The sequence below is a fragment of the Lithobates pipiens genome, unplaced genomic scaffold (genome assembly GCF_037356315.1).
Source record: "Lithobates pipiens isolate NorthernLeopardFrog02 unplaced genomic scaffold, aLitPip1_a1.2 Scaffold_16, whole genome shotgun sequence".
Classification (NCBI taxonomy): Eukaryota; Metazoa; Chordata; class Amphibia; order Anura; family Ranidae; genus Lithobates; species Lithobates pipiens.
In genome coordinates, this window is record NW_027507748.1 from 112,849,662 (window position 1) to 112,871,776 (window position 22,115).

Here is a 22,115-nt window from a genome sequence, read left to right on the forward strand (position 1 = left end):
GAATGGTCCTGGAGTCTTCTAGGACCTGTGTGTGTCCCAGAAGGCTGTGGGGTAAATGAGGAGGGCCTGGACATCGTCGTAGATTGCCATGGTGATCTGACCCAGAAGTGGAAGCATCAAAACCAAGTACCCACTTCCCCCTCCTCCCCAAAAAGTGTCAAATGTGGAAGTGAAGGGGGGTGTAAACAAGCGGAGCTTCCCCTTTTGGATGGAGCTCCGCTTTAAGGCCTTGTTTAAATTTGCAGTTGGGAGAAGTAAAAACACACGGTTGAGCCAAGGGCAACAAATGGGGGTGTGCACATGCTGCGATGCTTTGCATCACAATGAAGCAAAATATATCCCCCATCACACTTGGCAGGACTACCAGCCAAACATAACCCATTCTCCTGAATGGGGCCACACCACAACTGCGTAAAATGCATGCGGTTGCAGCATGGTGTAGTGGGTCACATCATCACCTATCAAACACCCTCTGAGTATCAATCCCCCACATAAGACTCTTTAGAGGGCACTACAAGTGTAAAAGCCAGGTAGGGGTTCCAATCTTTCCCCGCTCTATACAAAACAAACAAAAACATTTTTAGCTTGTCATACAATCGCAGATTGATTTTTTTATATGGTTAAATAGTTGTTTTATATAGTAATTACATAAATACAAATCATCTGGTAAGTATATGATTTACAAAATATTAATTCAGAACAGTTGTAATTAAAACGGATTTGCGATTGTAAGATTGACCCTCATAATACCAGTAATAGAAACTCACCGACTATCATAGATGGGGGTCATACAAATGAAAATGTGATTCAGATTGGATCCAGTAGAAAATTCTTCAACCGTCCAACTGCTGCACTTTACATATGATTGTGTATTGACAATTGTACTGAATTAAGTCCCAACTCCGGGCAAAACAAAAAATTCTCCCTTGCATCCACCACTGTGGAGTCTTGACCTCATCAAGACCAGATCAAGGTCCATAGGTCTGCACTGGACGTGAGGACGCAGAGGGACAGTATATCCGTGTATTGTGGGGGATCGGAGAATTGGGTAAAACATTTTCTCCTCTTTCTTAGATAAAACAAGCCATTAACCCTTGCAGTTCAGGAACAGGCCCACTGCATGGGATCTTTTTTTTTATTTGCCCCGGGTTGGGCTTTAAGTATGCATCCCCAACTTAGATCTTTGTACAACTGACCAGCAGTGGATTATTCTGTCAAGCTTGGCAAGGTTTGATCACACAGGTATGATGGTGGATATTTGGCCCTTAGCAGGTTTTCTAGTTACAGATACAGTACATAGAAATATCTTACACAGCTTTGAATTTTGTAAAAAAATTGGATTTTCTTTTTCTTTTTTGGTCATTTATTATTTTTTTGTTTCAGTTGCAGCATATGTGCAAAGAAGCAAAACAGGCATTTCATCGTACCTGCATCACGTTTTAAGTTACTGAAGGTGAGTGTTCATGCGTTGCCTGAAACGGACTTCCATACATGTGATAACCCCCAGTCACCTGTCAGTGTGAATGATTAAACATTATTGGCTCCTATGAGTTGATGCTGCAATAAACAAGGGTACATTTCACTACAGTAATACGAGCATAATTCATTCCAGAAGCATGCATGTAATCCAAAGCACTCGTATATCAAAGCGAGTTTCCCCATAATAAATAATGGATCCTCACATGATTCGTTACACAACCACTGCTGGTGTATGCAGTACTGTATGTGGTCAGAGAGGGGGGGGGGGGGGGCGCTGGTGACTCTCGGAGACACTTTTGAACTCTTGACACTTTCAGGTGCTCTGTCATACGTTACGTCCGCCCCCCCCCCCAGCTGGGAGTGTCTCTGAGTACTCCAGTGCCCCCTGGACCTCTGGCCACATACATATACCAGCGGCTTGAGTCTTGTGGGACTGAGCTTGCAAATCAAGTCAGGATTTAAAAAAACATATAGCTCGTCTTGCGAAACGCTCGTATACTGCATTACTCGCAAACCAAGGTCTCACAAAATTGTGTTTAACCCCTTCATGTCAACGTAACACATATATGGGGCCTCACTGCACTGGGATTTTTTACGTGAGGCCTCATACATGTTTCTTTCTTTGTGTAGCACGCTCCCAGCACAGGAACCGGGGCCTCATGAGAGCCCTGGCACCGTACTAACAATCGGGACTTGCATCTCCTGATTCCAGGTCACCTGATATCCGAGGTAGACTCTGATTGGCTACCACAGTGATCAGTCACTGTGAAGCCCGCCCCTGTGTTTTTTTTTCTGTCAATGGAGAAAGATACAATGTATCTTTCTCGCTCCTTGCAGAAAGAAAAAATAAATAAAGTGTTTGTAAAAAAAAATGTAAAATAAATAATAAAAAATAAAATAAAGACAAATATCTAGATCAGCCTTTCTCAACCTTTTCAACACAGAGGAACCCGTGAAATAGTTCTCTGGTCTTGGGGAACCCCTGCTAAAAATTAGATATCTACAACTCATGATACATTAGTGTGATGGTCAGTGAGAGGAATGGTCCTTATACTTGTGGACATTGGGAAGAATTACCTCCTAATGCTACTTTGACACTGAGGCGGTGGGTGTGCTGGTAGTAAAGCGGCGCTATATTTAGCATGCTTCTCGGCCGCTAACGGGGCAGTGTTAACCCCCGCTAGTGGCCGAAAAAGGGTTAAAACCGCCCGTGAAGTGCCACTGCAGGGGCGCTTTGCAGGCGGGGTTTGGAGCATTGCCCCATTGTTTTCAATGGGAAGGGGTGCTTTAGGAGCGGTATATACACCGCTCCTACAGCGCTCCAAAGATGCGGCTTGCAGGACATTTTTCAGCGTCCTGAAAGTGCACCACTCCAGTGTGAAAACCCTCGGGCTTTCACACTGGAGAGACAGCAGCGGCTGTTTGAGGGCGCTTTGCAGGCGCTATTTTTAGCACTCTAGCGCCTGCAAAGTGCCTCAGTGTGAAAGGGGCCTTACAGATAGCTAAAAAGATCAATGATCAATGGTGTCAGTGGGAACTTATCTGAACCCTGGTTGAGAATCACTAGATCAAGCTTTGATGTAGGTCAGTGCCAGGGTTAGTGTTTGGGTCAAGTAAGGGTCAAAGGTCAGGATCGGTATATTTTGGGCAGGATTAAAAAAAAAAAAAAAATTTGTGTCGGTGTGTTTTAGGTAGGACAAAAAAAATGTGCACTATTGTTTCCGGGCTGTACTAAACAAACAATAACAAATAATATACAGGTATGGTATCGCTGTGATCATCAGGAGCAGGATAATTTATTTTGGGTTGTTCTTTGGTGGTTGGTTGTGATAGTAAATAGAAATTATATTTACATTTTTACACCACAATTAAACTGGTGCGGCATTTATAGGGTTAAAACAGTCTGTGAGGTGGTAACATATCACCTCCTCACCACTTGTCAAACTCCTCTGAAAAGCAATCCACCTTAAATTGCTTTCCAGATGGGCAGCCAGGACTTCTAGATTTAGATGAGCGGCAACACCGCTATTGTCAAGCAGGGGCATTGCTCTGCGCTGGTACAGAGGTCCATGCTAGTCAAGAAGGTTACACTGATGGCTGCATTGATTTGCTTTGAGATATGAATCACTGGTAGATTGTACTGCAAGCGTAAGCCGACCGGCTCCTGTACATATACATCAGCACTTTGAAGATAGACATCTCGGTAATGGCAGCAGCTGCTGCCACAACCGAGATATCCTTCTCTTCAGGAGCCAGTGGTGTTTACGATAATGTTGGTCTCTGTGGCGGATTCGCCACCCCCTCTTCCGCACCCTCCGCCGCTTACCGGAGCTGTCAATCGGGACCTTTACGTGGCCGGGTATGGAGACGAGTGAGGGAAAGATGGCCCCCACCTGTCTCCATACTATAGCAGGGAGGAAGCAACGTCAAAACGTCACTTCTGTCCATACGTCTTAAAGGGCCATTTAAAAAAAAAAAATGATTATTGCATTTTAGTCCGCATATGAGATCTGAGGACTTTTTGACCCCAGATCTCATATTTAAGAGGACCTGTTATGCTTTTTTCTGTTACAAGGGATGTTTACATTCCCTGTAATAGGAATAAAAGTAACCCAAAAAACAGTGAAAAAATAAATGAAATCAAGTAAAATAAATAAGAAAAAAAAAGTTTTTTTTTAAAGCAATCTGTCCCAACGAGCTCGCGCTCAGAAGCGAATGCATATGTGAGTAGAGCCCACATATGAAACTGCTGGTCAAACCACACATGTGAGGTATCACCGCAATTGTTAGAGCGAGAACAACAATTCTAGCCCTAGACCTCCTCTGTAACTCAAAACATGTAACCTGTAGAATTTTTTAAACATCGCCTATGGAGATTTTTAAGGGTAAAAGTTTGACGCCATTCCATGAGCGGGCGCAATTTTGAAGCGTGACATGTTGGGTATCAATTTACTTGGTGTAACATCACCTTTCATAATTTTTTAAAACAATGGGCTAACTTTACTGTTGTCTTATTTATTTATTCAAAAAAGTGATTTTTTTTTCCAAAAAAAGTGCACTTGTAAGACCACTGCGCAAATACCGTGTGAAAAAAAGTATTGCAATGACCACCATTTTATTCTCTAGGGTGTTAGAACCCCCAAAATTATATATTGTTTTTTTTCTAAGTAATTTTCTAGCAAAAGAAAACTGTTTTGAACTTGTAAACACCAAAATCTCAAAACGAGGCTAGTCCTTAACCACTTCAGCCCCGGACCAATTGTCAGCCTAAGGACCAGAGGTCTTTTTACAATTTAGCACTGCACTGCTTTAACTGGTAATTGCGCGATCATGCAATGTTGTACCCAAACGAAATTTGTGTCCTTTTCTTCCCACAAATAGAGCTTTCTTTTGATGGTATTTGATTGCCTCTGCGATATTTATTTTTTACGATATAAAAGGATAAAGACTGAAAATTAAAAAAAAAAAAGATATTTTCTACTTTTTGTTATAAGAAAAATCGAATAAACTAAATTTTAGTCATACATTTAGGCCAAAATGTATTCAGCCACATGTCTTTAGTAAAAAAAAATGTCAATAAGCGTATATTTATTGGTTTGTGCAAAAGTTATAGTGTCTACAAACTAGAGTACATTTTCTGGAATTTACATACCTTTTAATTTATGACTGCCTATCTCATTTCTTGAGGTGTTAAAATGGCAGGGCAGTATAACCTCCCCCCCCCCCCCCAAATGACCCCATTTTGGAAAGTAGACACCCCAAGGAAATTGCTGAGGGGCATGTTGAGCCCATTGAATATTTTTTATTTTTTTTTTGTCCCAAGTGATTGAATAATGACACAAAAAAAAAAAGTTTACAAAAAGTTGTCACTAAATGATATATTGCTCACACATGCCATAGATATATGTGGAATTGCACCCCAAAATATATTCTGCTGCTTCTCCTGAGTATGGGGATATCACATATGTGGGACTTTTTGGGAGTCTAGTCGCGTACGGTACCCCGAAAACCAATCACTGCCTTCAGGATTTCTAAGGGTGCAAATTTTTGATTTCATGCCTCACTACCTATCACAGTTTCGAAGGCCATAAAATGCCAAAATAGCACAAAACCCCCCCAAATGACCCCATTTTGGAAAGTAGACACCTCAAGCTATTCACTGAGAGGCATGTCGCGTCCATGAAATATTTTATATTTTGCCGCAAGTTGCAGGAATATAAAAATTTTTTTTTTTTTTGCACAAAGTTGTCACTAAATGATATATTGCTCACACATGCTATGGGCATAAGTGAAATTACACCCCAAAATAAATTCTGCTGCTTCTCCTGATTATGGGGATTCCACATGTGGGGGACTTTTTGGGAGCCTAGCCATGTACAGGACTCCGAAAACCAAGCACTGGCTTCAGGATTTAAATATAAAATGCTACCAAAAAAAACTGTTAGCGATCGCAGGGATCAGGCCTGACTCTGCGAACGCTGCAGTTATGTGTTTAGTGTTTTGTAAGTGACAGTGATCGATCGATACTGCACTTGGGTGGGCTGGGCAGAGGGGCAAAACGCAGGTGCTAGCAGGTATCTGGGCTGATCCCGCTAACAATGCGTTTTTTTGGAACCCTAAACTGCTGGGGACGCTAGTATAGATCTGATCAGATCAGATATTGATCTGTTCAGATTCTATACCACTACGGGAGGTGTATGCTTTGCGCGTGGGTGTTAGCAGTACTGGCACTAACCTAGCGCTGCCTGAGGCAACGCAGACACTGACCCTAAAACCTAATTGATATCACCCGCCGGGTGATCAGGGGGTTAAACCTTTATTGGGTAATAAATGGTGGGTGCCCTGATGCTATAAAAAGCAAACTAACTAACCAGAGTCACCCGTAACACTTATACGGTGATCACTGGTGAAAGGGTTAACTAGGGGCAATCAGGGGGTTAAAATCTTTATTAGGTAGTATATGGGGGTCCCTGATGCTATATAAAAACCTGACGGGGAATCTAAATAACTAACTGGCTAACCAGCGTCACCAATGACACTTATACGGTGATCGCTGGTGAAAGGGTTAACTCTAGGGGCAATCAGGGGGTTGAAACCTTTATTGGGTAGTATATGGGGGTACCTAGCGCTATAAAAACCTGGCGGGGAAACCTAAAAAAATAACTAGCTACCTCGCGGCACCAGTGACACTAATGCAGCGATCAGAAAAAAACGATCGCTAATGCCGCGTACACACGAGTGAATTGTTTGGCGTACTTAGTCCGGCAAACAATCCAGCGGATAGTCCAGCGGACTTTCTACCGAACTGACTTGGCCACACACGGACACACAGCGTTTGCTAGCGCGATAACGTACAGCACGTATGACGGGACTAGAAAAAGGAAGTTCAATAGCCAGTAGTCAATAGCTTCCTTTTTCGTACTTGCTTCTGAGCATGCGTCATTCTTAGTCCGCCAGACTAGCATACTCACGAACGTATTGTCCGCTGAAACCCAAGTCCGGCGGAAAGATTGGAGTGCAAAACTACTTTCTAAGTCCGCCGGACTTTACGCTGGAAAAGTCTGCTGAAGCCCACACACGATCGAATTGTCCGCTGAAATGCGTTTCGGCAGACTAAGTACGCCGGACAATTCGCTCATGTGTATGCGGCATTAGTGACACTGGCAAAAGGGGGTAAAAGGGTTACCAGGGGGCAATCAGGGGGTTAAAACCTTTATTAGGTAATATATGGGGGTCCCAGACGCTATATAAAAACCTGATGGGGAACCTAAATAACTAACTGGCTATCCAGCGTTACCAGTGACACTTATACGGTGATCGCTGGTGAAAGGGTTAACTCTAGGGGCAATCAGGGGGTTAAAACCTTTATTGGGTAGTATATGGGGGTACCTAGCGCTATAAAAACCTGGCGGTGAACCTAAAAAAATAATTAGCTACCTAGCGGCACCAGTGACACTAATGCAGCGATCAGAAAAAACGATCGCTTAGTGACACAACTGACACTAAATGCAGTGATCAGTAAATAAATGATCACTGCAATCAGTGACACTGTGACTGGGAGGGGGGGGGGTGATCGGGGGGTAATTTGTGTGCCTACATGTCAATGTAGTGTTGGTGCACTTACTATTGTGTTCTCCTCGCAGTCCGGTCAAAAAGACCGCCCGAGGAGAATGACATCACTTCCTCCCTGCCTGTGTTTACACTACACAGGCGGGGGAAGCTTCTCATTCGCTAGGAGCGATCGAGAGGGGATGGCCAGAAACCAACGGCCATTCCCTCATCCCGGATCGCTCCTGAAGCGAAACGGACCGCCGCAGCCAGCGGGAGGGGGTGCGATCGGACCCCCTACCCGCTGGAAGGCAAGCACGTACATGTACGTGCTTGTGCCTGTCGGTGCCATTGTGCCGACGTACATTGCCATGCGGCGGTCCTTAAGTGGTTAAGTGGTCAAAGTGGCATTGCAGTGTTTTTTTAATCTTGAAAAGAGCAGGAAGAGTTAGAACTCCTGTCAGGTTGTTATGGGTGCCTGGGTACCCACTGGGGAACATTCTCCTTACTTTCTGTCCTGGTGACCACACAAGAAATTGGAATCTCTCCAAGTACATTGAAAGATAAAACAGCCATACTGATATTCTAAGGCTGGCCATACATGATTCTTTTTTTTCCCCTTCAACCAGCGAGTTGAAGGAAAAAAAACTGGTTTCTCCATCCACTCATTTTTTGGGGGGTGGGGGAATCACTCCCGCCGAGTTATTGTATTCTTCCAGCAGGGAGCCTTCCCCGCTGACAGAATACAATGATCCAATGGCAGTTGGTGCTATATTTTATTTGGGGGGGGGGGCGCAAACAATCCAACCCCCTCTAGCCCCAGTTGATCAGATGGATTGGCCGCACCCACTTCCTCCAGGCGGCAGGCAGCGCCTCCCCTGCGTCCCCACCTCCTCTACCTCTTCTCCGCTAATATGAGTGCTTCTCCTATCGGCCAATTTGGTCTCAGGACCCACTTCCTGATTTTCCTGATTAGCTAGGAGGAGGATCAGAAAGACTATAGCCAATATTAATTTGCTATTGTCACACAACTGGGTGGGCTCAGGGTGCAGTGCTTTGTGCCCCGAGCCCACCCTTTTTGGAAGCCGATTAGAGCCTCAGGCTCTAATCATGGGCTTCTAAAAAAAAAAACCCATTGGAATCCATGGTCCAGCGCCCTACATGTAGATTAGGGGCCGGGCGCATGGATTAAGGGGCGGTACACCACTGCAATAATCAGTGTTGCTGGCACTGATCGTTCAGGAAAAGCCAATTGAACAAGATAATTGAAAGATGGACTTAAGTACAATCAGCTAGCTCATACATGGATTGAAAATCAGCCAGGCACTTCTGAGCCGGTCAAATTTCAATCCATGTATGACCGGCATAAGGCTGCTCTGTGCTATTATTGGAGAGATTTGTGTTCCAGTGATCATGATGGATATGTCCTCAATGAAGACTCGGACAGATTTAAAACCTGTTACACACAGTAGAAATGCCCGGAGTTCTACTTTATGGTCCAGTTAAGTTTTATTCATGTTTATGTAAAACCCAAGTAATTAACTTTTGGTCTGTTAAATAGAGCACTGGAAGCATTTTGTTATATCTGTTTGATAGGTGAACAAAAAACGATTGATCTTGTCAGAAAGTCAGTGCTGTCCTGTGTCCTCTGTACATTCCCTGTGTTATCTTAAGAAGTCTAATTAGCCCTTCCAATTGTTATCTTGGATTATAGAACAGTTAACCTTTGGGCTCATGCACATTGCATCTCAAAAAAAGAAGCTGTTTTTACAGACATTTGAGCTTTTATTTCAGCTTTAAGAAGCTTGTACTATTTTGTGCACTTGTGCATGGTTTTATTGAGCCTCTTCAAGCTCCTCTGAGCTTTTTTGAGCATGTGTTTTTTTTCACAAACCCTCCTAAATTGAATTTTCTTAACCATTGTATAAACAAAACAAAAACCTGGAACTAATGTTTTTGCCCGTTTTCAAGCTTCTTTGAGCTTTTTTTTAGCTCTTTGGGGCACTAGCTCCTCTCAAAAACATGCTTTTGGTGGGGGGGGGGGGGGGGGGGGGGGGGTTGCCTGTAGAGCATAGGCCTGAAAAAGCCACGGACACATTGGCTAACATGGAGGGGAGTTTCCAGGCAGAAAAAAATAAGAGCTCAAAAGCCTGTAGGAGCCGATTCTTTGAGCTGCAGTGTGCATGAGCCCTTTATGTCCTGGAGATGAGGACAGTGGGGAAGAGTAATTGGAAGCTGGCAGGGCTGACACTCAGTCCACAAAAATGTGTCCTGTCAGCCCATAAAAAGAATTAGGAGCCAAGTGCATGTCTGGAAAATCAACTGTTGTTTTTCTGTACTTGCAGGGTCTTTAAAGTGACACCATACTCTGCTTTAAAAAAAAAAAAAAAAAAAAAGAACATGGAGGCCTCTTGCACACTGCAGCTTGAAAAAGCTCAGTACAGCTTTTCTTTTTACTGAGCCAATATACAGCCTATCAATGTGTCTATTCACACAGGTGTGTAAACAAGAGCCATGTATTCTCCAGTAAAAATAATAATAGAAAAATCTGTATTTTTGGTCAGCAATTCACGCCTCATGTGCGCAAAATACATGCAATTGCGCACAAATGTGTGTGATTGCGTGCAAAATGTGTGCAAATGCCCACATTTACATATTGTGCAGAACAAAAACACAAGAATTAATTTTCGCACCTATGTGCGAATTTGTGAAATGCATATTCGTGGAAATACATGCAAATACATACAAAAAAAGTCTAAAAAGGAGATGCTAAAACAGGAGTATCATGTGCAAGAGGTCTAAAGTACATGTTCTTAACTCAGAAAAGTACCTTCTGTTGCTCACTTCCTCCAAATCTCAGAATTCCTTTTTTTTGCTGCTGTGGTCGGACTTCTTGTTAGAGGGTGACTACGTTCATTCTCTATGGTGCTACTGTATGCAAGAATGTAGCCACCTTCTCTTGCTTGCTCCCTTGATGGACTAGGAATTATTAGATTGTAAACTCTTCTCAGCAGGGCCCTCTTAATCCTCTTGTATTTTATTGTATTGTAACTGTATTGTCTCCTTTTATATTGTAAAGCGCTGAGTAAACTGTTGGCGCTATATAAATCCTGTATAATAATGGCATATGTAGTGTGCCTAGAGCTATGTTCATGACTACAACTAATGTGCGCTGCTCATTCCAAAAGTGAGTGGGGGAAAGGAGAGGTTTGGGAATTCATAGATGATGCTACAAGGTAACCGAAAACCAGAGTAAGGCTCCATTCACACCAAGGCGTTTTTTCATGCTTTTTTGCCTCTTGCAGAAATGCAAGACATTTTATATAACATGGGTTCCTATGGAACATGTTCACCTCAATGCATTTTAGTACCTCTGCATTTTTGGAAAGGGTCGGGGACTTTTTTTTAAATGCAAAACAGTGCTTTTTTGCTTCAATAGACCTCATTGGAGAAGCTGCAGAAAAGCATGAAGTGTGTTTTTAATGCGATTTTAACAAATTTTCCAAAGAAAAAGCACAAGAACGTGAATCACCATAAAGTCGCGTTAAAAAAATTGCGGAAAACACAGCAAAAAGCACTGTAGAAACGCTCAAAAGCAACATGCATAGATGTGAATTGAGCCTAAGCCCTTGTATACATGGTCGGACATTCCGACGCAAAATGTCCGATCGGACCGCGTTATCGGATAATCGACCATGTGTGGGCTCCATCTGACTTTTTCCATCAGAATGTCTGACTAACAAAGTTTGAGAGCTGGATATAAAAATTTTCCGACAACATGATCCGATCGGACTTTGATCGTTTGTAGAGAATTCAGATCGGACAAAGTGCCATGCATGCTCAGATCAAATTTTTAGACCAAAGCTATTGGCTACTAGCCTGAACGTAGGCCCGTCGTAACTAAATAATGTCATCACGTTACGAACGATCGGATTTTCCGACAACTTTGTCCGACCGTGTGTATGCAACACCAGTTTCGTACAAAATCCGTCGGAAAAAATCTGATGGATTTTGTTGTCGGAATGTCTGACCGTGTGTACAAGGGCTAAGAGGTGATTTCATGAAAAATAGGTTACAGGGCCATTAAATGGAGCTCCATACTGGTTACATGCTGTATTCATATGTTTTTACACTCCATAATGGTCATGGTTATGGACAAAAAAAATGCTTACACCCCTTACAGCCACTCTTGAAACACTCCGGGGTCTATTTATAATAAATTCACTGTTCAAAAGTCTCGAATAATACCCATAATATTTGTAATATGTGTAAGATTTCTATTTGCTGCCTTTCGCAAGGTGAATATAACATTATCTAACACTCACTCCTAAAAGAAAAAAAAGCTGTAAGAATGTTCAACCAGAAGAATTAAAGGACATTTGACTAACACTAGAAGAACATTTGACCAGAAGAGGAAATATAATTAGGCAGACCTCTATTCAAAATGTATGGAGATTCTTGTGTGCAAAAGTTTACTGGGCTGACACCGTTTATGGGTAAGCAACAGATCACCCAAGGTAAACAACGGAGTTCCGGGACACCTCCTGAGCCTCTCCCATCCTCTAGGCCAGGGATATGCAATTAGTGGACCTCCAGCTGTTGCAAGTCCCATCATGCCTCTGGGTGTCATGCTTGTGGCTGTCAGTCTTGCTATGCCTCATGGGACTTGTAGTTCTGGAACAGCTGGAGGTCCGCTAATTGCATATCCCTGGTCTAGAACTCCCTAGCCCAATCTGTCCCACTATCACCTAGTCTGTCCACTTTTAGACAATCCCTAAAAACTCTTCTCTTCAGAGAGGTCCACCCTGCCCCCACCTAACATCTGTACTTTTATTTTTATCCATCAGCTCATCCCCCACAGTTATTACCTTTTGTATCTCTTGACCCTCCCACTTAGATTGTAAGCTCTAATGAACATGCAGGTAGGTTAATTGGCTTCTGTCCAAAATTGGCCTTAGTATATGAATGGGGACCTTAGATTGTGGGCTCCTTGAGGGTAGGGACCAATTTGAGTGTGCAATGTACAGGGATAGGGGTAGACACTCACTCAGGTTGAACTGGATGGACTGGCGTCTTTATTCAACCTTACTAACTATGAAACTATGAACAGGGTCCTCTGATTTCTATTGTATTAAATCGTATTGTAATTGTACTGTCTGCCCTTATGTTGTAAAGCGCTGCGTAAACTGTTGGCGCTATATAAATCCTGTATAATAATGATCATTTCTACAAGATTGTATCAATTCTGTATAGCAGTTCACCCTCTGATTGATTACACTGTCGGTGGTGAGCACAGGAATCTCCATAGACTTTGTACACAGTGTGGAGGTCTTCCTCTTATTTCCTCCTATGGTCGAATATTTTTAGCCTATAGTGTAAAGCTGGCCATAGGTTGATCAAAATTCCGATGGTTCAGAAGGGACCAGCCACATTTCGATCAGTGTGTGGTAATCACTGCTGGACAGAAATAGCTTGATCGACTTCTGGTGAAGGGACATGCTGGAAAACATTTGTTGATTGACTGCAGCCACTGATCAGTATATTCGGACAGCACCAGGTACCACCTTGTTTGTGTGGATGGAGAAATCTCTTAAAAACAGAAAAAAATAATCCCTATAACTGGCTGTTTGTTACACGTCATTCAACCAAAAACCACATTGATTTGCTTACATAAATAACTTATAGCATTTTTCTTGTATTTATAGCATTTTTCTATCATATTTTATTTATTTTGTTCAGCACTCAAAAATAATAAATAAGACACATGGCATATGACTATTTTACATGTACTTCTTGAGCCACTTGATGGAGCTCTATGCAAGGCCTATTGCTGTGTGAAATCTCTTTATTTGAGGCCCCTGTGGTGATAAAGCTTTTTTAAACACCAAAACATCAATATAATATATTGTGGTTTACCAGATTAGATGCAATGGGTTTATTATTATTTTTTTGGCTTGTTTTCACCTGTAATCTTGCGAATAATTGGCTTACTTACCTTGGGTGGTTACTTATGTCTCTGAGCCAGTGAGGAGGCAGAGAGTCGGGACAGCAGTCCCTCTTGTGCACATTGCTGCATTGAGATCAGGCTCAGGTAAGTATTGGGGTTGCATACTGAAGGTTTTCTACCTCACTGCATAGAATGCATGAAGTCGACAATCCCTCAGCCAACTATTTTAAGGGCCTGGTGTGTATGGGCATATGGTGGGTGTATGGTGTTTTGGCCTACAGAGCCATGCAGCAGTGGTGTTGAACTGTGCTTGCTGTGCGGTGACAAGCGGGACCATGCAATATTGTGCAAATATGTTGTGTAATATCACACAGCTCTGAAACACTGCATTCTGGTCAGTCAGGACACAACACACACAAAACTATTATTTCCTATGTGTCATTGCAGTTACCTGTTTTTTTTCCAAGGTAACTGCACATAATGTGAATGGGTCCTAAATGGGGGGTGGCGGGATTAGCAGTTTACAGAAAGAAGATTTGTGCTTCCAGTTCATCTCACAGGAGGTGACAAGGACACAGATCAACTGGTGTAGTCTGTACTTCCTGAAATATTGTTTTCCTGAAAAAAAGAACACCAATGCAGACGCCACGTCTGTGAAACGGTGAGCTGCAATTGAATACTATTTTGTTCTGGAATTAGTTATCCTGTAAGCAAGAGCTATATATAGGCAGTAAAAAAAAAATAATATGTTGCATCTTACTTTAGAGATAGATTTTTTTTTTTCAAGCTTTTATTGGTGATTCTGCCAACACACTTTCCGTCCTCAGATAACAACACTCACTCTCTCCTTTCTGTATCGGCACTATCACAGTGCCCATCACCGATATGTCTCCCACCACTCCACACCACATGCAGCCAACGCCTGGCACCTCGCACACAGGAGTTGCCTGGTGTTTTCTATGTGCCCCAGCAATGACCTGCATTGATGCAATGCGGTAAAACTCAGGTCACTGTACTATGTGAACGAGCAGTTATGCATCTTGTTTTCTGGATATGCATGTATGTTGCATATGTGGTTTTAACAATCTAACACGTTTGTGATAGATGACTAACCATATTCCTTAAAACACAGATGACCACTAGAGGAAGCATTTATAAATCTGTTCAGGAACTACAGGTCTCTAATTACCGAACAAACACATAAAAGGTTTGTTTTGTAAAAAAAAAAAAGAAAAAAAAGAAAATAGTTTCATGTAGAGCAGGCATGTCCAAAGTCCGGCCCGCGGTCCGGTTTTGAACAGCCCGCCTGGTTGTTTAAATATATATATCTTTTGTGGCCCCCGGCGATCTCCCAGCGCCGGGGCCACAAAAGATGTATAGTCCGGCTGCCTCGGAGGGAGGAGGCGGGACGAGTGCCGTGCACACAGGAGGAGAACTTCCTGTTTACACGGCAGCTGTAATAGGAAGTCCCGTCTCTGCCATTGGATGACTGTGCTGTCCATCAAAGGAGGCGGGACTTTCTCTTAAAGAGGCCATTGTGTAAACAGGAGATTCTCCTGTAAGATGTCTTTGGCACTCGTCCTGCCCTCCATGGCTGCACTGCTGGTAATGGTGGCTGCATTCCTGGCAATTGCAATTGTGGAGCTGCATTCCTGGCAATGGTGAGTGAATTACTAGCAATGGTGGCTGCATTCCTGGCAATGGTGGCTGCATTCCTGGCAATGGTGGGTGAAATTCCTGGCAATGGTGGCTGCATTCCTGGCAATGGTGGGTGAAATTCCTGGCAATGGTGGGTGAAATTCCTGGCAATGGTGGCTGCATTTCTGGCATTGGTGGATGCATTCCTGGCAATGGTGGCAGCATTCCCGGCAATGGTGGCAGCATTCCCGGCAATGGTGAGTGAATTCCCGGCATTGGCGGGTGCATTCCTGGCAATGGTGGGTGCATTCCTATCAATGGTGGGTGCATTCCTGGCAATGGTGGCTGCATTCCCGGCAATGGTGAGTGAATTGCTGGCAATGGTGGCTGCATTCCCGGCAATGGTGGCTGCATTCCCGGCAATGGTGGCTCCATTCCCGGCAATGGGGAGTGAATCCCTGGCAATGGCAGGTGAATCCCTGGCAATGGTGGCTGCATTCCTGGCAATAGTGGCTGCATTCCTGGCAATGGTGGGTGCATTCCCGGCAATGGTGGCTGCATTCCCAGCAATGGTGGCTGCATTCCCGGCAATGGTGAGTGAATTGCTGGCAATGGTGGCTGCATTCCCGGCAATGGTGGCTGCATTCCCGGCAATGGTGGCTGCATTCCTGGCAATGGTGGCTGCATTCCCGGCAATGGGGAGTGAATCCCTGGCAATGGTGGCTGCATTCCTGGCAATGGTGGCTGCATTCCTGGCAATGGTGGGTGCATTCCTGGCAATGGTGGCTGTATTCCCGGCAATGGTGGCTGCATTCCCGGCAATGGTGGCTGCATTCCCGGCAATGGTGGCTGCATTCCCGGCAATGGTGATTGAATCCCTGGCAATGGTGGCTGAATTCCCGGCAATGGTGGCAGCATTCCCGGCAATGGTGAGTGAATTCCCGGCAATGGTGAGTGAATTCCCGGCAATGGTGGGTGAATTCCCTGGCAATGGTGGGTGAATTCCCTGGCAATGGTGGGTGAATTCCCTGGCAATGGTGGGTGCATCCCTGGCAATGGTGGCCGCTGCATTCCTAGCAAAGGTGAGCGCTGCATTCCTAGCAATTGTGGGTCTGCAGATAGACACTGATCCTTGTTTTGCTTCACAGTTCTTTATTTAAAATTTTAAGTTTTTTTTTCCTGAAGTTTTCTTAAAGTGAAGGTGCGTGTTATACGTCAATAAATATGGTGTATCCAAATAATACACTTGAGCTCATCTATTCACCACACACAGCCAAAAAAGGCAAGAGAATTCTTGTGGGGAAGTGTATTAGTGCTCGGATGGACACACTTAGACCGAATTTTAATGGTTCAAAGAATGTCAGGCAAAATGGTCGGCCCTCGCGCATGTTCAGTTCATCAAATCTGGCCCTCTTTGAAAAAAGTTTGGACATCCCTGATGTAGAGAGTAAACTCAAAACACATACAACCTGAAAATACAAAATAGTTTCTCTTTAACCCCCTTCCTGACTTTTACTGTAATTCACCATCCTTATGGCACGCATCCCATGCCAAAAGGTGTGTGGGGAGGGGGTGACATAGGAGAAACCTGCATAGTAGTGGGGGGGAGCCAGAGACTTGATTGGTAACCCCTCAAAGTGGTTAAAGTGGCATGTGATAACCCTTTAGTGCCACACTTGTAGCTGGGTTATGGCAGTGCAGTAAAGGGATGAAAACAAACCCAAAGCAATCATGCTGATCTTCCTTTTTAGCATTCTAAAGCCCCGTACACACTATCAGATTGTCTGCTGAGTTTTTCCTTCAGATTTACCAAAACCATGTAGTGGAAGGGCCTGCCTGATTGCATACACATTGAAACTCCTAAGGTTTGACCTCATATTATATGGTTTTGGTAAATCTGAAGGAAAAACTCAGCAGACAATCTGATAGTGTGTACGGGGCTTTAGGGACCCCTGATGTCTCCATAAGGTGAACCTGACACTAATATCACACATGGCTTATCACTGTGTAAGTATCAAATAAAAAAACATTTAAAGAAAAGTAAAAAATGTTTAAAAATAAAAAAAATGTTGAAAAATAGTGGAATAAAAAAAAAAATTAAAGACCCTCACTCCCTACACACAAACATGCACAAACACAAAGGTGCAGGAACTGGGGTGATCTGAGGTATGAAGGTGCAGGAACTGGGGTGACCTGAGGTACGAAGATGCAGGAACTGGGGTGATCTGAGGTACGAAGGTGCAGCAACTAGGGTGATCTGAGGTGTGAAGGTGCATCAACTGGGGTGATCTGAGGTACAAAGGTGCAGGAACTGGGGTGATCTGTGGTACGAAGGTGCGGGAATTGGGGCAATCTGCGGTACGAAGGTGCAGGAATTGGGGCAATCTGCGGTACGAAGGTGCAGGAATTGGGGCAATCTGAGGTGTGAAGGTGGAGGAATTGGGATGATTTGACATCTGATGGCACAGCGTTGGGGTGATCTGAGGTGTGATGTGCAGGAATTGGGGTGATTTGAGGTATGAAGGTGTAGGAATTGGGCTAATCTGAAGTGTGATGGTGCAGGAATAAGGGCTGATCTGTAGGATGAAGGTGCAGAAATTGTGTCTGTTGGTTTAATGGTGCAAGAATTGGGATTGATCTGCGGTGTGAAGGTGCAGGAATTGGGCTGATTTGAAGTGTGATGGCGCAAGAATCGGGAATGATCTGAAGTATGAAGGTGCAGGAATTAGGGTGATGGTACAGTAATTTGGACTGGTTTGAGGTATGAAGGTGCAGGAATTAGTGTGATCTGAAGTATTTAGGTGCAGGAATTGGGGTGTTCTGAGGTATGAAGGTGCAGGAACTAGGGTGATCTGAGGTGTGAAGGTGCAGGAATTGGGGTGATCCGAGATGCGAAGGTACAGGAATTGGGGTGTTCTGAGGGTGCAGGAATTGGGGTGATCTGAGGTATGAAGGTGCAGGAATCGGGGTGATCTGAGGTGTGAAGGTGCACAAATTAGGCTGATCTGAAGGTGCAAATCTGTTTATTAATTTCTTACTATTATTTGTTGTTTATAGCATTTCCTTTATTCAAATTTATTTTCATGATCGAGAGTGTAAAGTTGACTTTTCTGTAATTGGCGCTCTAAATTTTGTTGCCACACTATGCTCAAAAGGTTGCCTACCCCTGTTACAGAGCATACAGTATGTATCAAAATCATTTTGGGTCCCTGTGTCCAGGAAAAGAGGAGAAAATTATTTTTGTGGACTTATTACTTGCAAAATGCTTTACAAATTAACATATTGTCCCATTTCCCTGTTGGATATAATATATATTCAGGGTTTTTTTCAAAACACATTATGGTATTTTATGAAGGTCCCATATGTACTAAATAAATGGTGTGAAAATTATTTTGTTATACAAAGCATTAAAAAAGTTATTGTTGAATAAACCATTGTATACAAAAGGTGAAAAAAGTACGCCTCATCACAAAAGTTTTTCCAAAACAGTTTTTTCCCCTAATCTAGGAAAGGGGCAGAACTGATCTCCAGTATCTGCCAGGGTGACTGTTTTTATTCATTGACACAGTTATTGATTAAGATGTGTCTGCCTGTGTTGTTTCTGCAAATAGTGTGATACTTGTAACCTTTCTGTATGCAGGGTGCTAATAATCTCACCACTTACACCTTCAACACCAAAAAAGCACAACATACATTCTGCAAAACGTGCGGAGTCCAGAGCTTCTACACACCTCGCTCCAACCCGGATGGCTATGGTAAGTACCATGTTGGAACCACAGTTCACTCATATTGCACTGCTATATAAACGGACAGATTGTAGTTAAACTAGAACTAAAGGCAAAACTTTTTTAGGTTTGGATGGAGTGGAGAGGGATTAGAACACCTGTCAGTTTTTATTGCTGTCTGTGCCCCAGTTAGGGAGACTCACCCTCTCAGTTTGTCCAGTTTAACGTTATCAAAAGTAAATTAAATTCCCACATTTTGGGTTGACACCAAAATAAAGGGAAAATCCTCCAATAGGGACAATCAGGGATTCCCCTTACTTTGGAGGCATTTCTGTTTTAGCCTGTTCCTCTGCCTACTGTCACTTACACTGGCCATACAGGAACAAATTCTTCCTTCGAAATTTTTCTTTTTAAGAAAGTTTGTTCAATTTTCTAACTGTTAGTGGGGTCAAATCAACGTTCGTTTTTGACCACAGCGATGGGAAAATTCACAGGAGCAGAATAGAACGCTTTTCTCAATCTAATGAACTTTCGGACAGTGTATGTCGATTTTGTTCCGAAATGACATTCAGTTTAAAATTGAATGTTAAAAGCAAGTGAAATTCATTCATTCATGGAATGTACAAAGAATTTTCGTACCAATATTTTCATTTTCAAGGTCGAATTAAAGTTCTTAGGTACTTACTGACATGTGCTGCACTCTATTTCCTTATATGTAAACTAATAAGGCATTCTGTCTGTATGCAGGCCAACGAATCGGCTGACCAACTATTTTAATATGAAAATACTTTTCATAATTGATTTTAACCACTTGCTTACTGGGCACTTAAACCCCCCTGCTATCCAGACCAATTTTCAGTTTTCAGGGCTGATGCACTTTGAATGACAATTGTGCGGTCATACAACACTGTACACAAATTAAATTTTTATAATTTTTGTCTCCCAAATAGAGCTTTCTTTGGGTGCTATTTGATCACCTGTGCGATTTAAATTTTTTGTTAAAAAATGCAAAAAGACCGAATTTTTTTATTTTTTTATAAAATTTTAAAATGGGTAATTTTTGTCCATCATTGATGTACGCTGATGATGCGGCACTGATGGGCACCGATAGGTGGCAGTGATGGACACTGATGGGTGGCAGTGATGGGCACTGATCAGTTACACTAATAGGCAGCACTTCTAGGTGGCACTGATTGGCACCACTGGTGGGCATTGATAGGTGGCATTTGTGGGCACTTTCAGATGGCATAAATGAGGCATAATTGCCTCTTCCGTTTCGGGACCAATGTCCTTCTAAGATGAGCTGGTGATTGGCTTTTTTTTCTCCTCCGCTGTCAGCGTTATGAGAAAAAAATGATCACCGAGCTTTTGTTTTGATCATGTGATCAGCTGTCATTGGCTGACAGCTGATCACATGGTAAGGCGCCGGTGACCCGATGATCACAGCAAGCTCCTCCCGCACCCTGTAGGGCACGCGCAATGAGCGTGCACAGGGGAGGCCGCCACATGAGGGCCTCCCAGGAATTCACATCCGCGCTGTGGCCATCATTCGGCCATAGCGCGGATTTCAAGTGGTTAATCAATTATGTCGATTAGTTATTTCGGCCCTTTCGGTCTATGGAATGCAAAAGCATCTGAAACTGGTCAAATGCATCTGCAGTGAAGTTCTGAACAATGCGAATTCCTGTGTACAACATTTACAAACTGCAGTTGAATGGTACTTTAAAAGCTTTAACAAAGCTTGCTGAAAGCTCTGTAAATGCTTTGTCACAGCTTGCTGTTGGCACTGCGCTTATACATGCTGAAGCCTGTGTAAAATCAGCCTTAGAGGAACACTATAGCTGTCAATCCCTGAGTCAGTAGTCAGAGAGCATCCTTAATGATTCTGTACACCCACTGTTCCCAGTGACATCTGTGTGGGTGCACAGCCCCAAACATAGACAATGTACTTTTGGGGCAGTGCACCCACACAGATGTCAAATTGAAAGCAGTGGATGTGTACGTGCAACCACTGCATTCCAATTGACATGAACGATACTACCTGCACAGGGAAGCATGGAACATCTATGGATTCCTGTGTGGGTAAACATGGGCCTCACATAGGCATACCCTGTAGTATACCCATGTGCACGAGGCCTTATCAGTACTTGGTAACTGCTTCCCTCTAATCTATTATCGGCATAATCCAACAAAGAGCCACCAATCTGACCACATTGTTTTAACATCATTGATTGAGCTTATTCAATTGACCTTTATAGTATGTAAAAATTTCATACCAAATTAGGATGCTTTCTAGACACTGGACATTCCACCATTGCCAAATGAAAGGATATTATCAGTATTTAAAAAAATGAAAAATGTAAAGCCAGCACTGGGAGAAGAAGAGAGCAGCGAGCAAAAACAGATTGATATACAAATCCTAATGAATCTATAAACTGTGTAATGCGGCACCCATACCATCATCAGTATTAAAAGTGTGTAAATGTGCATATAAATTATGAAACTACTCATAGACTAAACAAAATCATAAGTGGCATACAAATACAGCATATAATACCACATTTTTGAAATATCACCGTATACATAAAACATGCAAAGAAATAGTGACAGCTGTGTCTTGGTAAGCCATTAGATCACTACGAAGGAGATAGGCGTTGTATTACTGTCTATGCACTGCTCCTCTGGGTCCTATTGACTTTTAGTTTCCTCTACCTACGTTTCAGATTCATATAGTCTAGGGGAAATTTCAGTGGCTATTTTGTGGTTCTTTGAAGTGCTTACAACAGTAAAGTATTCACCACAGGCAATTCAGCTTCCAGCAGAGTTATCTGGAGGGTGACAAAATACAAAATGCACGATGCAAGAGACCAAAGCAAAAGATTTTTTAAACCTGGGCATGAAAGTGTTTTTTACACTTCATTCTCACTTCAATCAACTGAAACCAATTTAAAGAACTTCTCATTAACTTGCATTGTGAATAATCAGACTACTCTTCCTTTTAGGTATAGCAGCACATTGCCTGGATGAAGGGACAGTCCGTAGCATCCATGTGGAACAGATCAATGGAAAGGAATGGGAGAAGGCTATGAAAGAACATAAGACCATTCGCAACATGTCAAAGTCTTGAAAATGTTCTGTACATCTGTTTTATTTCTGTATGTTTCTGCGTTTCCGTCCATTACTAGTTTTATACACCTTCTGCCTTTGTGGCACGTCTCCTTCAGTTAATTGAAATAAATCTTTTCTATACACTCATTCATACCTCTTCTAGTCTCTTT

At 43.0% G+C, this 22,115-nt stretch overlaps 1 protein-coding gene across 1 annotated transcript in view; it reads left to right on the forward strand.

Moving 5' to 3' along the window:
* Positions 1 to 22,092, forward strand: part of CENPV (centromere protein V) — a 33,394-nt gene extending 11,302 nt beyond the window's left edge. The window contains exons 3-5 of the mRNA XM_077480283.1: positions 1,384 to 1,453; positions 18,753 to 18,867; positions 21,840 to 22,092. Of these exons, the coding sequence (XP_077336409.1) occupies positions 1,384 to 1,453; positions 18,753 to 18,867; positions 21,840 to 21,964 (310 nt within the window). The 3' untranslated portion in view covers positions 21,965 to 22,092. The remainder of the gene's footprint in view (positions 1 to 1,383; positions 1,454 to 18,752; positions 18,868 to 21,839) is intronic.
* The last annotated feature ends 23 nt before the right edge of the window (positions 22,093 to 22,115 follow it).